This window comes from Arachis stenosperma, chromosome 10 (assembly GCF_014773155.1).
Source record: "Arachis stenosperma cultivar V10309 chromosome 10, arast.V10309.gnm1.PFL2, whole genome shotgun sequence".
Classification (NCBI taxonomy): Eukaryota; Viridiplantae; Streptophyta; class Magnoliopsida; order Fabales; family Fabaceae; genus Arachis; species Arachis stenosperma.
This window is the reverse complement of record NC_080386.1, coordinates 557,330-574,079: the sequence shown is the minus strand read 5'-3', so window position 1 is coordinate 574,079 and position 16,750 is coordinate 557,330. Positions and strand designations below refer to the sequence as shown.

Sequence of the window (16,750 nt, the reverse complement as noted above, 5' to 3'; positions counted from 1 at the left end):
GACTATGATAATTGGATAATGACTAAGGATTTATTTTCTATTCATGGGCCATTTATATCACATTCATTTTTTTTTAAAAAAATACAATAACTTATCAATAAATAGTTAAATTAGCCTCTAAAAAATTATTTATTCTTTAAATTGGTCTTCAAAATTTTTTTTAATCAAATTCATTCTTTAAAGATTTTAAATTAGTTATGCTAATATTTATGTCACTTTATTTATTAATAGTGTCAAAATTTACTAATGTAACACATTAAGTGACATTCTAACATATATTAATATGATTAGTTTATAAAATTAGATCAAATCAAAACTTAATTAAAGAGAAAACTTGAGGCATTGGAATTCCTTAATTTGGAGTTGATTTGATATAATTTCATAAATTAATCATGTTCAATTAAGACTTTTAGATGTATGTTAGAGTGTCATTTAACACGATACATTAGTAAATTTTGACACCATCAACAAACAAAGTGACGCAAAAACTAACATGACTAATTTAAAATCTTTAAATAACGAATTTGATAAAAAAAAATCTTTCAAATACCAATTCGGAAATATTTGGTAACAAAAGAAAATCAGCCAAAATCTCTGGCTGTTTTTTTTTTTATCTACCTAGCATTACCCGACCCTTTTAACAAATGCGTTATTTTTTTTAGATATGTTATTTAGATATGTTATTGAGTAAATGGTCAAATTAGTCCTTAAAAAATTATTTATGTTTTAAATAGAAATGTTTGGTAACCAAAGAAAATTAGTTAAAAATAGACATGACTTATCTTATTTAGTATTATTAATTGTTGCGACAATTAATAAATGTTAAATAAGGCAAGTTCTAGCTGTATTTTTTTGTCTCCCTAGCATTACCATTGTTAAAATAATGCATAAAGCAAATCTTTTTAATTTTTATTTCATTTCCTGTGGCGGAAGATAAACTTGAGTCGACCAATAACATATTAACATGTTAATTTGCATTTAATTTAACAAAAGTAAAGTAAATTAACAATTTTTATTTCAAATTTTTGGCAGAGAGAGAGAACGAGAGATAGATATACAACATAAGCTGATTTTGTAGATAGCTACGTTAACCGTTTTTGTCGCTCTTTCAGTTATTAGAATCGCTTCTTCTCTCTCTCTCTCTCTCTCTCTCTCTCTCTCTGGAGCTAGCTTCTCATCACATTTGACATTACAATGAAATCACTCCTTTCTCCTCTTCTTCTTTTCTTTTCCACTTTGTCTGCCATGTCTTAATTATTAATTTCTTAATATCATCAATGCAACAACCTGCGATTAAATCAAATAATGTCATTCATGAAGCTGGGATCAAAGTCTTCTGAAGCATTTCATTTGGAAGGCCAGACATGGTGAGATTTTTCTTTCTTCTTTTGGTTTCACATTAAGAGATAAATATAAAGATCCCTTATGCAATTAAGCATTGTTTTAATTTGGTAATGTTCCCATGTCAAAATGGAACCCTTTATTTATTATATTGGTGGGGTGGTGAGAGGTTTTCATTCTTGTCTTCAAATATCCCTAATTTGAGTTGCCCTCATTTTGGGATCAAAATGTTGTTAAATCCATTTTCCTCCAAAGATAGAAAGGTGCAAGCTTCCAAAATACTAGTCAATTTTCAATCATGCAGGAAATTCAAAGTGGTGCAATTCTATGAGCTTTTGGGTAGAGAGGAAACATGAGATTGGATTATTTCAAATTTCCTATTTGGTTCTTAACTGGTTCCACTTCCACTGGCTAATTACATTTACTAGAATTGTAAAGAAAAAAAAGAAAGAAAAAGAAAAGGCAAGAGTGAACAACTTATCCAAGTAACTATGAAATAGACTCAGCTTTTTGCAATTTTTGTCCAAACAACAGGGGATGCCTCTGTTTATCTTAGCAACTTTTCAATGATAATTGATATTGGGAATGTTGTTAGAGTATGATTACATTTTTCATTATTGCTCCTAAATCCTAGTTTTGTTCTACTTCAGGGTATGTTCAACAGGACTTCCAAGTGATGTTACAGTTGAAGTTGGCGAGATTTCTTTCTTCCTCCACAAGGTGCTTGTTGAATTCTTCTTTTTTATCTCCACTCTTTACCTTAAAAATGTCTTTGTAGGCCTCTGTCAAGCCCTAAATTATGCGCTGAGTTTGTTCCTCAATTTGTTCATATAATTGTGATTTTGATGCAGTTTCCATTGCTTTCTAGAAGTGGGCTGCTGAAGAAACTCATTGAAGAATTGTCAGGTGACGATGGATATGTTTGTACCTTTCAACTTCATGATATTCCTGGTGGTGCAAAAACATTTGAGCTTATAGCCAAGTTCTGCTATGGTCTAAAAATAGATATCACGCCATTAAATGTAGTTAGCCTCAGATGTGCAGCAGAATACCTCGAAATGACTGAAAATTATGGTGAAGGAAATCTTGTTTCGCAGACAGAAGCTTTTCTGAATGAAGTTTTTAGTACTTGGCCAGACTCCATAAAAGCCCTTGAAACATGTGAGGAAGTGCTACCTTTCGCCGAAGACCTGCATGTTGTTTCAAGGTGTATTGATTCCTTGGCAATGAAGGCTTGTTCGGATCCAAGCTTATTCAAGTGGCCAGTGGGAGGACGTAAAAGCCAAGACAATGCAATGGCGAACGGAATTTCCACTGAGATAAAGCCACAACCTCAAGGTGATAATTGGTGGTATTATGATGTGTCTTTGTTAAGCCTGCCCTTGTTTAAACGACTGATTTTAGCCATTGAATCGAAAGGTATGAAACCTGAAAGTGTCGCAGGATGTCTCATATATTACCTTAGGAGGTTTCTCCCCTTGATGAATAGGCAATCAAGTTTCAAGGATAAATCACATGCAACCATTCCCACAACCTCTGAAGCAGATCAAAGAGCTCTGTTGGAAGAAATTGTGGAGTTGCTTCCAAACAAGAGGGGGGTCACATCCTCCAAACATCTGCTTAGGTTGCTCAGAACAGCCATGATATTGCGTGCAAGTCCATCCTGCAAGGAAAATTTGGAGAAAAGGGTAGGAGCTCAACTAGACCAGGCTGTGCTCGTCGATCTTCTCATTCCAAATATGGGATACTCAGTTGAAACCCTCTATGATGTAGATTGCATTCATAGGATTCTTGATCACTTTATGTCTATATACCTCCCTGCATCTGTAACAGCTTCCCCACTAATACTCGAAGAGGGAACATTGATAGCTGCGAATGATCCATTGACGTCGATGACAATGGTGGCAAGCTTGTTAGATGGATATCTTGCTGAGGTGGCTTCAGATGCTAATTTGAGCTTGTCTAAGTTCCAGGCACTTGCTGTTGCAGTTCCGGATTATTCTAGGCCGCTTGATGATGGTATATATCATGCAGTAGATATTTACCTTAAGGTTAGATCACACTGGATAGTCTAGCTTGAGCAATAAATTTATTTCAATACACCAATGTTACATGTTTTTGCAACTGAAATTGTGGAAGACAATAATGAAATGTTGTTTGGAACTTGCTACCTTTGCCAAACCTATATATATTATGAAAGAACATATAATAAACGTAATGGTAAAATAATAATAATAATAAGTCTTTAATGTTCATGTGTTTGGAATTTCGTAATTCTGATGTTTTTAAAACATCAATAAACTGCAGGCACATCCGTGGCTGACAGATACTGAAAGAGAGCAACTTTGCAGACTGATGAACTGCCAAAAACTCTCAATTGAAGCAAGCACTCATGCAGCGCAAAATGAAAGATTACCTCTCCGTGTAATTGTTCAAGTCCTGTTCTTCGAACAGCTTCGGCTTCGCACGTCAATATCCGGCTGGTTCTTTGTTTCTGACAATCTTGCAAACTCACAAGACCAAAGTGGAAATCTCGGCCTCCATAGGAGTGATAGTAATCATCAACTGGACTCTGCAGGGGGAACAGACAACGTGAGAGAACGTCTTTTGCAGATCGAGAAGGAATGCTCAGAAATTCGAAATGAGCTGCAGAAGTTGACAAAGACAAAGAGAAGTTGGAACATTTTCTCTAGAAGGTTTGGCTTTAGGAGAAAAACAGATTCTAGCAGTTCAAAAGAATCAAATAGCACTAACGCAAAGACACAATCGTCCACTGTAAATGGAAAACCAAATCGGGAAAGTAGTTGATCGTCATCATTGATGTCCAAGTAGGTGGAGATAAATTGTCTCTTTTCTGCAACAAGTTCTACTTCTCTATTTGAATGAGTTTATAACTGCAATCAAATTGACAGTAGAATAACAGGTTTAGATGATGGTATTTTAGTCAATGTCTTAGATCAGTTCATTCTTAGGATATGAAACTCTAGAGTAAACAATAGTCACCTCTTAGACAAAGTAAAATGACCGTTCAATCAAAGAAAGACAAGGATTCTCTTCCATTGAGACTTATAGCATTTTGCAATGGTTAATTAATACTTAGAATTTAAGATGCTCTTCAGAATTGAGATGTTATGCTTAGATCTAATCATCATGATGCTTAACTTTTTTTTATATTAGTTTGTCATGTTCGTCTTTATTATGTGACGTGCTTTGCTGCCTTAAGATAATTGAACCAAGATTTCGTATAAACAGATTTATTTAGTGAGTATAATCAAACATTAATAGAAATGGATAACAGGGAGTTCTTCATGGGAGGAGAAACTTCACACCCTATCTGTGATAACATTTATTCAAAGATGTAAAAAAATAACTCGTTTTAACATAGGATAAATGTTATTTTTGGTCCATAACGTTGATGGTCAAAATCAAAACCGTCCCATTGTAATTTTCTTTTTAGAATCATTCTTAACATTTTTTTTTTTGTATTAAAATCGTCCTTTTAAAAATCGCCCTAACGTTGAAGAACTCTACCATAATGACAATTCGTTTTGCACATTGTAAAAATACCATTTCGTTCAACAAAAATGCTACACACACTAAAAATCAACTACATAAACCAGGAACACCTCAAATAGAATTTAGAGGGCAATGATAGTTCCACAAATAGTTCATATTCATATAAACCAGGAACACGTCAAATATGTTATATATAACAAAGTAACAGATTGTTCCAACAGCAAATTAAACCCAATATCATTCGGGTATGTACATTATTCCAATCAAAGGGGTTTTTTGCGAGTCAAAAGTTACATTCGACGCATTATCCAGATCCCAGCACATACTATCTATATTACGCCATTAATAACACCTGAAACAAACAATAAAATAAGATCAATCTCGAGAACCAGCATGCACAGAAATCGTGTGATTCCTTCAATAAATAACCTTTACTAGTGATGAGTTAATAAACCATTTGCGCATAATCAAACGTGAAGACTGAAGCCTCAAGGGGGAACAAATGCAAATTCGGAAATTTAGGTTAAGACTCCGTTCAAACACATCAAGAACAAAATTATGAATCCGCGATGTTCGGGAAAGGTAAATTCAAACACAGAAACAGATTACATAACAAGCCAATTGTTAATTAAACGCAAAATCACGGGGAACCCTAAAATCAAGAAGAATAGGGAAGAGGGAAGAAGAGACCTTTGAAGAGGGATTTTAGTTGTAGTAGAGCTCGAGGCCCATGCCGTCGTGGATCTCGTAATCTTTGAGGGTGATGTGATCCTTGTAGATGGTGTACCACTTCTGGATGCGAATCTTATCGGCCCTCGTTCCCGTCTGAGCTGCAACCAGCTTCTTCAGGTCGCCGATGGTGTCGTCATCGTTGCACTTCACGCGAACCTTCTTCCCCAATCGATCGTTCAGAACCACCTCGATCATCTTCTTTTCTTCGTTAATCGTTCACAGAAACTCGAAACCCGAAACCCTAATCCCCCAATTCCTTCTTCCTTTTCGTGTGACTTTGTCCGTTTGGAAAAAGAAGGCTTCGTATTTATAGCTTTGCTTGACCGCCATTAGTTGGATTATATATTAAATTTTTTTATTATATTTTAATTTAAATGATAAAATATTAATAAAATGAAATTAATTTTGAACCGATTCAAAATTCTCAGTATATTAGATGTATAAAACAATAATAATAAATATAATGTTGGTTTAGATTTAAATACCTTTCACTAGTTTTAAACTTAAATTTTAAAAGTAATAAATATATTTATGATGAATTATTGATAAGAAAAGTTATTTTAAAAGAAAATTTTTGCTCCATTTTTTTCCAATCTCAATCTTACATGTATAGATAAATAAAAAATAATAGATGAGCCAAATAAGAGTTTTGGATGAGATTATTAAATTAAAAAATCTAAATAATAGAAGAGGGGATAAGTTTATGGATTGTGGGTTCGAATTTTTTTATCTTTGGTAAAAAAAAATGTTCAAGTAAACAATAATCAGATTCTAAATTTTTGAAATAATGACTGCACAACATACAGCAAATAAATGTAACAATCGTAGTTATTTAAACAAATAAAATCATATTAAAAAAAAATAAATTAAGCAAATTACAAAATGAAAATCTACCAACCTTTATTAGTCTTTCTTGAAATAAAATCTCAATCACTTCTTTTAGAATTGGAATTAAACCAATTCCCTTTAAGCAAGGCCAACATGTTTGAAACCTAATCAAATTCATAAAATGGAGGTGAAAAACTTAGATAGCTTCAAAATAATGAGCCCCCACACAATATTCAATCAAAATAAAATGATTAAATTTAAGATAAAAGCAAAACCAAAACCAAATCAAAAGAAAAGAGGTGAGCAGCGAGACATACTAAAGAAAGAAAAAAAAACCTTTATTAGTTCTTTATGCACTAATTTTCTTTTTCTTTTATTTCGTTTTTTTTTAATCCAAACAAGATTATACAACAACAAAAATTCAATAATAAAAATTTTATCATTTATCTTAATAAATTTAAAACAAGATATAACTTAGCAAAATTCAATAAATAAATTCAGTTCAATGAAGTAGAAAAGACTCAATCATAATAAAAGCATGTTTATTATGTTTATATTACTTTTTAGGTCTCAAATTAGAGATTTAGCTGAAAAGAAATATGAAAAATTTTTATATGGAGACTCAAAACCCAATTCATGCACCCTGTAGGACATTGGTTAGAATTTTCACATCTGAGAATATTCTATTTGCATTGATTATTTTTTTATTTTCGAAGTTTTTGCATTGTTTAAGAACACAATTACAAACTTTTGAAGCATGAAAATTTATTTGAAATTCTCTAAAAATTTGAGGGATTAACATATTAATTTAACCAAAAGAATACATTGTTAAATAGTATAATCTAATATCCACATCTTATAGTCACAAAGAGCATAGCCTCAGAAAGCAACACTACAATAAAAGCACTTGAATTCCTAACAATTACAAGAATACTAATATCAAGTAACATACTGAACAAATAAAAGCTCATGCTTTAACATAATTTTAACAAGAATTATCAAGCGTTTAGCATAATTTTTTTCTACACAACACAAGAAAAGGCAACAAAACAAAGTATAGCAGAGACCATAGTTAAAAAGAATGAAGAATGAAAAATAAAAAAAATGAAAAAACCAATATGAATAATATAATCCTAAATTTTTGTTCTGACTTCTTAACAGTTTGAGTAGAGGGGTAAAAGTGTGATGGAGACAAAGGCCAGACAACGAGTACAACGGACGACGAAAGTCCTGTAGCTGATCAAACAAAGAGCAGACTCGAAGATGTTGAGCTCGAGGAAGAAACTACTATTGGTGGATTGGGAACTTCGACCACCATGACTAGAAGAAGTCAATGGCAGGAGCGCAACAAAGCAGATGAACGCCAAGGACTGACACTAAACTCGAGGAAGAAGTTGCAACGCATGACACGGCGGCAATCCTTACAACAGTCCATGTGACGATGGTTAGACAGCCCTTGAAGCAGTGGGGGAAAGGCTAGGATTTCTCGCCTTTAGGCTTCAGCTTTCTTTTTGTTTTGGAAAGAAGTGGAGAGGAGAATGCATTTTCAGTTTCAGTTCATCGTTTTCCTTCTTTTTTTTGTTTTTAAGTGTTCATGGTGGTGTTGATAGTGGGCTAGTGGCAAATTGTCTAAGTTTTAATCACATGTAATAGGATTGGTTCTATCAGCGGCTATGATGGAGGAGCGGAGTAGAGGAAGGATGAAAAGAAACTGACTGTAGGAGAGAGAACGAGATTGGAAAGGAAAAGGAGTGAGAAGACATATGTCATAATAGATGAATAATAAAATAATTTATAAAATAGATAATAAATTTAATAATTAAACAATATATATTGAGTTTAGAAAATTAATATTAAAATGATGATCAAACATTATTAAAATGTTAAATTAAATGCCTATTAAAATATTACCAATAGTTTGTTTGATGGATTGGGTTTAGTATGCAAGAAAGAAAATTAAGTTTCATAATGGCCCAATTGAAAACGCCCATCTTGTTAACTAAACAAGCTTAGCTTGGACCGCATTTTGTAAGACCGAGATACTGATAGAGGGGTTGGACTGTATCAAGGGCAATATGACCCTGCAAATGAAACTACTATCTAACTGACGATGGTTTTGAGACATGGTGGATGTTAGACAATTGTGCGGTCCACCAAACTTCTGAACCTCCCTAATCACAACAAAACATTTATACTTCAACTATATCTCTAACCTACATAACATATCATACAAAAGTAGTCAAAATCACAATTAAATTTGAACTTATCAGTATTCGAGATTCTGACGAAAGGTCACACAGAGGCTCTATTGACACCCATTGTTGGCTTGACGGCACTGCACAAGTTACTTTAACCGGTCGGACTCGATCACCCGGTACTCAGCACTCTTGTGAATACTGTAGTTCTTCACACCCTGAAGGCTGAAGCACCGCCTCTCGGCTTCTGAACCTGTAGCCGACTCGAAACTCTACCCTGCCGTCTAGGTTGTAATCCTCTTCACATGTGTCAGAAATCGAGGTCCTCTCTTGCATCGCGTCTAGATGCAGACTGTGATAGTGACTTGGGATTGCCGATAGCACCGGAATCGAGTGAGGTGGAGGCAGCACATGGCGTGCCACAGCCCCGACAAGTGTCTTCGGCACAAACTCATCCTCATCGCCACCATCAGACGACTCACTGTCCGCACTATCCGCCACGTAATCTTCGTCCGACTCCTCCTCACCCTCCTCTGCCTCATGCTCTGGAATGGCGACATGAATGGGTGGTGGTGCGAGAGGTCGGTCGTCCTGCACATAGGTATCGTGTACGGAACCACCACTACCACCATGACCCACCTCAGCCGACAGCTCCATTACCTGTTCTACCATGATCCTTCCATGGATGTCGAACATCAGTCGCACATGCTCGTCCCTTTGAAGTCAGAATAGTCGAAACCAGAAGACTTCGTTTCTCATGGGTGCCAGCAACCTATACCCCACCCTTCATATATTTCTCGGTTGTGTACCACTGGGCTTGCTCAATATCAAACTCTTCAAATCCGACAACGTCTCCACACGCTAAGTGTGAAACAATATCGGATTCTCACACTCAAATGTCACCCCATTGTCGTCATTTCTCATACGACAATTGGAATAAACAAGCACAAATATGAATGAACTATTATTGGCCATTGAGCTTTGTTTTTGTGAGAAAACAAGACAGAAAAATGATATAAAATGTGTGTAGAGAATACCAAAAGATTACACGTGTCACGCTAACGTGCCTTATCTCGTTTACACTGTAAATGATATAAGGTAAAGAAATTTAAATCGGTAAATATTTTTAAAATTATTTATTTTGATAAATATTACATTTATTTTATTTATTAAAATAAAAAATCTAAATTTAAATATTTAACTAAATGATCAAATTACTAATTAAATATTTTTCTAAGCCAAATGATTTAAATTTTAAATTTAAATTCAACTTTAATATACACGCAGTATCATATCATATCATAAAATAACAACTAATTTTCAAGGGTTTGCTTTGAAACTTGATAAAAGTAGCAAGGAGCCAAGGAAATCGTGAACATGATTGATGGTCCTGTAGCTGAGCCAATTAGACAAACATATGTAGGCCTCTAATCAAATCATGCGTAGGTTCTTCCTTTAACTTAAAACTAATCAAGTGAGAAAAACGGACTACTTAAGAAGTTGATTAATTAAAGCTGAAGCAAGGCATAAGATCCAGTTTTAAATTTACGGTGATCCAAAATGATGGAAGGTAAAAAGGTGAAAACTCACATGGATTCGATTTACGTTAAATTGATAATAGAGAGTAATTAAATAATTTTAAATTTTTATCTAATTGCTCTTATTTATCTACTTAACATGAAGTCGATTTTAGCTGAATTTTTACCTAAAAAAAAAAAAAGTAGAAACACTTTCTACAAAACTTATGAGAGTAGAGAGTCATACCTGAATTGTAAGTGCCAAAATAGTGGTGATTTTTTACTCGCAAAACATTCAACCAATCACATTCACTGTTCCCTTTCCCTTTTGCTGCTCTCATTCTTCTGCATTCAGCATTCACCTTCATCTTCGTCTTCTCACCATCCGGCACCTTTCTTTGTTCCTTTTCCATCCATTAGGGTTCACTTTCTACAACTATTAATTCCGTTCTGCTTCCGCAGATGCTGCTCTCATGCTGAACAATTCGGGGTTCCATTCCGCCACTTGCAACGACTTCCTTTCCAATTCGTTGAATCACTGCGGCATTGGTTGATCGACGCACTCCTTTTCCCCCTCACTGCATGAAAGTTTCATTCTTTGCCAGAAGAGGCCAACTTTCACTGCCCAATTCGTTGCCCTGTCGCTTTTAGCGGAAATTTTGGACTTGGGGTTTGCTTTCAAAATTACAGCTTTGTTGCCGTTTGCGTGCTTCCTCACGTTGATGTAGTTCTTTATGGTTTATTCGCGTTAAACATCTGCAGTGTCGGGTATTGTTGTAGTTGATAACTTGCTGTAGTGTAGATTGTATTGCTTTTTTCTTTGGTTTGTTGATTTTGAAGACTATGAAGAGGCAGAAAACTGAACCTTCCAATTCGAGGAGGTTTAGGTTGTCCCAATTTTTGTTTGCTGTTGGGGTGTTATATTTGGTTTTCATTTCGTGCAAGTTTCCTCAAATTCTGAAAATTGTGTCAACGATAAGTGGGGATGAGATTTATGGTGGATTGGATGGTGCCGCTGCTGTTGGTGGCTCAGAAGGTTCAGAGTTGAGCAAGCCTTTTGTTAGTTCTGTTTATCGAGATTCACTTCACCGGAGGCTAGAGGATAGCACGGACAAGGATGCTCCCTTGAGACCCAACAAAGTTTCACTGAAGGAGGAAGAACATGATGGTGAATCCGTGGAACGTGTTCCTCAGAAGTATGGTAGGATTACTGGAAGAATCATGCGGCAAATGAATAGGACAAACAATTTATCTGTGCTTGAGAGAATGACAGATGAGGCATGGACATTGGGGCTGAAGGCTTGGGGAGAATTAGACACGGCTGATGACGTGGAGTCCGGAGAGAACTCTATCGTCGAAGGAAAGCCTGAGTCCTGTCCTTCTTGGATATCAATGACTGGGGATGAATTGCAGAAGGGAGATGGCTTGATGTTTCTACCTTGCGGGCTAGCAGCAGGTTCTTCAATCACTGTGGTGGGGACACCCCATTTTGCTCATAAGGAATATGTTCCTAAGCTTGGGAAGTTGAGGAAAAGTGATGGATTGGTTGCAGTTTCACAGTTCATGGTTGAGTTACAAGGACTAAAGTCAGTTGAAGGGGAAGATCCTCCGAAGATTCTTCACCTGAATCCTCGGTTAAGAGGGGACTGGAGCAAACGACCAGTTATTGAGCATAATACCTGCTATCGAATGCACTGGGGAACAGCTCAAAGATGTGATGGCTTGCCAACTGAGGATGATGAAGGAATGCTTGGTATGATGTATAACATTGCATATGCACTTTCAATTGTTTTATCTAGAAACATTGTGCTGCAAAATAGTGCCCTCTTGTTCATAATGTTAAATGAAACAAAGCGAGAAAAGTAAAATGGTCTGACAACTTGGAATTCGTGAAATAAGAAAAAATGACTAATGGCCATCAAAATAAGTAGCAACTTGTTACATTGTTAACGAAACAGAAGAATGTTTACTGTGTTGGTTGTTTGTTAGATGCTTTATGGGCACTGCAGAAGTAATGCTTATTATTTTTTAAGTTATATGGTTAATATATATTGTCGTGCATGTTTGGGTTAGCTTGTATTTAGAAAAACCTCTAACCAAAATTGTAGACAGAGTTATATGGTTAATAATTTTTATGGCCCTTCATATGGAAAAATTATATTTGAGAGCAGTAATCCTTTAGTCTCTAACTTGCGCAGAAATTCTTGGATTAACTTTTTGGGTGTCAATTCAATGCACAAATAAACCTTTTGATTATGTTTGGCAGTTGATGGGTTTAGGCGATGTGAAAGATGGATGCGGAGTGACATTGTAGACTCAAAAGAGTCCAAGACAACATCATGGTTCAAGCGGTTTATAGGGCGTGAGCAGAAGCCAGAAGTGACTTGGCCATTTCCTTTTGTAGAGGGTAGAATGTTTGTCCTTACCCTGCGTGCTGGTGTTGATGGGTACCATATTAATGTTGGGGGTCGCCATATGACTTCATTTCCATACCGAACGGTAATTAATTAACACATGTCAGTTGCTTTTATTTTATGGTTGCACCCAGTATCTTGATTGAGTGGAATTATGTATATTTACTTATTCTTGTTAATCATTTGTCACAGAAATAACTTTCCCATTGTTGTTGCTTTTATTTTACCGCATTGAACTCAAAAACTTAAAGAACATATATCTATGTCAAGTTTTAATATAAAAAGAAATTTTTTTGTACCCTCATAACGATTGGCAGTATCACCTTTACTGTGTCATAGGGTGTCTGTTTGGCTTAAACAATAAGAAAAATTTGGGACTAATTGACATCTGCTGCAATCCATACTGGTTCTGCTGTGGGATACAGCTTACTTTTTTCCTGATGACTTTCTTTTCAACTTTATCGTCAGGGTTTTACACTTGAAGATGCTACAGGATTGGCAGTTAAAGGAGATGTTGATGTTCATTCTGTCTTTGCTACTTCACTACCTACTTCACACCCAAGTTTCTCACCTCAACGAGTACTGGAAATGTCTGAAACATGGAAAGCAAGTCCTCTACCCAAACATCCTATTAAAATGTTTGTTGGAGTCCTTTCTGCTTCAAATCACTTTGCAGAACGTATGGCAGTTCGAAAAACGTGGATGCAAGCAGCTGCGATCAAGTCTTCAGATGTAGTAGTACGATTTTTTGTTGCATTGGTATGACTTCTTCCTTTTGTTTTTCTTATATATATTGCGTAGAAGCATACACTACAATGATTTGATCATTACGTCAACATGAAGAAATGCATGTTAATTCTCAGAACCCATATGCAGTAATGCAGATAATTTATATTGAAATGTCTGTATTAACTATAATGTGGTTTGTGAAGAAATTTATTTGCCCAATTTATACATAAGATGCTTGAAATTTTGCAAGGCATTTGTGTGTATTTTGATTCATGCTTCACTATTGTTCTTTTACTATTTTTTATTTATAATATGGCTAAATTCTGTATTTGTGGCTACCATAAAACGATCGTCATGAAGAATCCAAGGAAGGAAGTAAATGCAGTGCTGAGGAAGGAGGCTGGTTACTTTGGTGATATTGTCATTATGCCCTTTATGGACCGCTATGAGCTTGTTGTGCTTAAAACCCTGGCTATCTGTGAGTTTGGGGTTAGTACATCCTTAAACTTTGTCAGCTAAGCTTTTCTGTTTCTTCTGTTTTTATTTTGTACGGGTGCTGGGTGTCGGTGACTTGCATTTATACAGCTGGTGTCGGTCACCTTCCTCAAATCTGAATTGTTGTATACACTCTAGTTACATCAGCTATATATTTTTGTCATGCAGATTCAAAATGTGACAGCTGCTTATATCATGAAATGTGATGATGACACTTTTATTAGGGTGGACACTGTCTTGAGAGAAATTGAAGCTGTACCTCGTAAAAAGCCGCTTTATATGGGGAATCTCAATCTCTTACACCGGCCTCTGAGACACGGCAAATGGGCAGTTACTTACGAGGTATGGAAGTTGCCACATTTAGTTGTAGTAGTTAATATATGGTGTGTGTATTTCTAATGGTAGATACTGAACAAGAATCTTAACAAATTTTGACAACTCCGGGGAACAGTTTTGGCCATAGAGAATTATTTATTGCCTTTTGGTTATCCAAATAATGCATATTCACTCAGCACATGACGGAGCTTAAATTAGACTAGAGTTTTAGCAGGATTCTATTTTCCTCGGTAGCCGTTCTTGTTGTAGGTGGTTACAAGTACAAGAGAATTGCATAGCTTGGTGCTATAGGCCTATTCTTTCCTTCTCTTAAGGATGATGTTTCTGTTGTTGCAGGAGTGGCCTGAAGAAGTATATCCTCCTTATGCAAATGGCCCTGCATACGTAATTTCCGAAGATATCGTTAATTACATTGTATCACAACACAAGAATAGGAACCTGAGGGTTAGTTGCCGTAAATTTATCTGGATTTTACATTCATTTCATTCGCCCTCCCCATCCTTCATCAACTAGTAACCGTGACTTTGACAAAATTGGTACATTCATAAATCAATCCTGAAACATTGGTCTGTGAATGTACAAGTTTCATCAAAGTAACACTTATTAGTAGATTGGGTAGTATATCACTGGATAATTCGCATTACTGATTGGCGAGAGATTTGTTGTGTGGTTGCAGCTGTTTAAAATGGAGGACGTAAGCATGGGGATGTGGGTCGAGCAATTCAACAATACAATGGCAGCAGTCCAGTACTCACACAACTGGAAGTATTGTCAGTATGGATGCATGGAGAACTACTTCACGGCGCATTACCAGTCGCCGAGGCAGATGATGTGCCTATGGGACAAATGGTCAAGAGGCCATGCTCGATGCTGCAACTTCTGAAGATAATGTTAAACAATCCCATTTTCCATTTTGTCTTCTTGTACCTTTAGCTTTGTGCTCCTCTTGGTTCACCTAGCTGGTTCATGTTTGAAGAAAATCTCAATGATGCAAAATCTATTAGTCATTCAATTTGAAAGAAAAAGAGAATTTGTAGGGATGTTCATAGTCCTGGCTGAATGGCTTGGGCCTTGGTTTCAGTGTAAATACATGTCCTCCATTTTTTGTGTGCATCAATTCAAATATTTTATTGCTCATAGATTCTGCAAAGAAACATGTGTTCCTCTCCTTTTGGAAGTAAGATGAAGGTATAGTTGCAGTTATGGAAACCTATTCTTTTTCCTTTTTTCTTTTTGGACCCGGAAGCCTTGTTTTATAGTCCTTCAGAGTTGTTTTCCAATGCTTGGCCCAACTTGTCCCCCAAAACAATTGACAAAAATTTCCTCATATGTCTTGTACTCGTCTTTCCTTCTTACTTCTAGTTCTTAGCAACCTTAAAGAGTCATAATCTCATTAATATTTTGATGTTTACTATCAAGTAATCTACTATTGATGCGTCAAGCAGAAACTATTCTCGATCGATGGTTAAAAGAAAAATGTAAAGTAGGATTTATTATAAAGTGAATAATTTGAATTAACGGTACAAAGTAAAGAAAGTGAGGAATGGCAAATCCAATGCCAAACAGGTAGATTATGGATATACACACACTTCAGAATTTCACATTTTTTTTTTAATATTGGGTTAACAATAGTGTTTTTCTAAATTGTGGTATACTGTGTTATTTTTCTAAAATGTGGGATGATTTAATTTATGGAGTACAAATTGGACCGTCCGATTTTTAAGAGGTATAGAAATCGGACAGTCCGATTTCTATACTCGGACAGTCCGATCTGTATTACTCCAAATTTTTAAAATTTTTTAAACACAAATGGAAAGGTTTGTGTACCTCCCATAATTTTAAAAAATACAAAAAATTATCACGTTAAGATATAACAATCATTCTACTTTCATATTCAAATTTTTTAGCGAAAAAATTTTATTGTGACTGTAAAAGAAAAAGCAAAAGTATATGGATGGGGCTCTTTTGGTCAAGATAGGGTACTTGTGGTGGAGCATTAATGACAGGCAAGCTGCCTTAAAATCAGACAGCACGGCCTATCCCTACAATGGAAAAAATATCAAAGAGCAAGAGAGGCATTGTATTGCGTGTGTTGAGTCAAATTCACTCTAACATGTTTGAGAGTTGGGAGTTGGGAGTTGGGACCCTCTAATCTCGAGTCCTTTCATTTTCAGCAACCTTTTGTAGCTGGCACGTGCCCCCACAACCCCACAAGTCCATACATTACTAAAAGGATCGGATTTCCCTTAAGTTAAGGATAACATGTGATCATGCAAATGACATATAACTAACAAGTAACAAGGCGCATCTTATTCCAATTCCAATCAATTCAAATTGAATATGTGGGGTCCTATGTTGCATCTATTTCCCGTTTCCTCTCTGTCGGCACCATATCCATCTGCCACGTTCATTCTCAATCCTCTCTTGTCATGTGGACACGTCGGCAGTAACGTTTGTCTTTGGGATAATACGACAAAGCTTCCGTTTGGAACAGTGGTTTGGTACGTACACACATTTCCCCGTATAGATTTCATCGGTGAATCTAAATTACAGCAAAAATTACCTCTAAACAGGAAAAGAAAAAGGAGAAATTATAGGGAAAGGAAAGTAGTAATTATGAAGCATTTTGGTTAAGTGACTGCTAAGC

General features: G+C 35.7%; 3 protein-coding genes across 3 annotated transcripts; 2 read left to right on the top strand and 1 right to left on the bottom strand.

Annotated features, from left to right (window-relative positions):
* Positions 1-2,384: 2,384 nt before the first annotated feature.
* On the top strand, positions 2,385-4,170 carry LOC130955984 (BTB/POZ domain-containing protein At5g03250). The gene is made up of 2 exons (XM_057882999.1): positions 2,385-3,392; positions 3,649-4,170. Exons 1-2 carry the CDS (start codon positions 2,400-2,402, stop codon positions 4,147-4,149), a joined length of 1,494 nt encoding a protein of 497 aa, XP_057738982.1. The 5' UTR covers positions 2,385-2,399; the 3' UTR covers positions 4,150-4,170.
* Positions 4,171-4,996: 826 nt separating this feature from the next.
* On the bottom strand, positions 4,997-5,886 carry LOC130955985 (ubiquitin-like protein 5). Its single transcript, XM_057883000.1, has 2 exons — positions 5,548-5,886; positions 4,997-5,209 (listed from the first exon to the last, which is right to left on the bottom strand). The coding sequence occupies exon 1, from the start codon at positions 5,782-5,784 to the stop codon at positions 5,563-5,565; it is 222 nt and encodes a 73-aa protein (XP_057738983.1). The 5' UTR covers positions 5,785-5,886; the 3' UTR covers positions 4,997-5,209; positions 5,548-5,562.
* A 4,518-nt stretch (positions 5,887-10,404) lies between these two features.
* LOC130955979 (hydroxyproline O-galactosyltransferase GALT2) lies at positions 10,405-15,312 on the top strand. Its single transcript, XM_057882996.1, has 7 exons — positions 10,405-11,882; positions 12,396-12,628; positions 13,012-13,302; positions 13,633-13,761; positions 13,936-14,109; positions 14,440-14,547; positions 14,780-15,312. The coding sequence occupies exons 1-7, from the start codon at positions 10,973-10,975 to the stop codon at positions 14,984-14,986; spliced, it is 2,052 nt and encodes a 683-aa protein (XP_057738979.1). The 5' UTR covers positions 10,405-10,972; the 3' UTR covers positions 14,987-15,312.
* Positions 15,313-16,750: the final 1,438 nt, after the last annotated feature.

Bases quoted from the DNA above. Each gene is read 5' to 3' on its own strand.
- LOC130955984 (XM_057882999.1), top strand. From the start codon at position 2,400: ATGACTGAAAATTATGGTGAAGGAAATCTTGTTTCGCAGACAGAAGCT. The intron at 3,393-3,648 runs GTTAGATCACAC...AATAAACTGCAG, and splicing joins CAGTAGATATTTACCTTAAG to GCACATCCGTGGCTGACAGA.
- LOC130955985 (XM_057883000.1), bottom strand. From the start codon at position 5,784: ATGATCGAGGTGGTTCTGAACGATCGATTGGGGAAGAAGGTTCGCGTG.
- LOC130955979 (XM_057882996.1), top strand. From the start codon at position 10,973: ATGAAGAGGCAGAAAACTGAACCTTCCAATTCGAGGAGGTTTAGGTTG. The intron at 12,629-13,011 runs GTAATTAATTAA...CTTTATCGTCAG, and splicing joins CTTCATTTCCATACCGAACG to GGTTTTACACTTGAAGATGC. The intron at 14,548-14,779 runs GTTAGTTGCCGT...GTGTGGTTGCAG, and splicing joins ACAAGAATAGGAACCTGAGG to CTGTTTAAAATGGAGGACGT.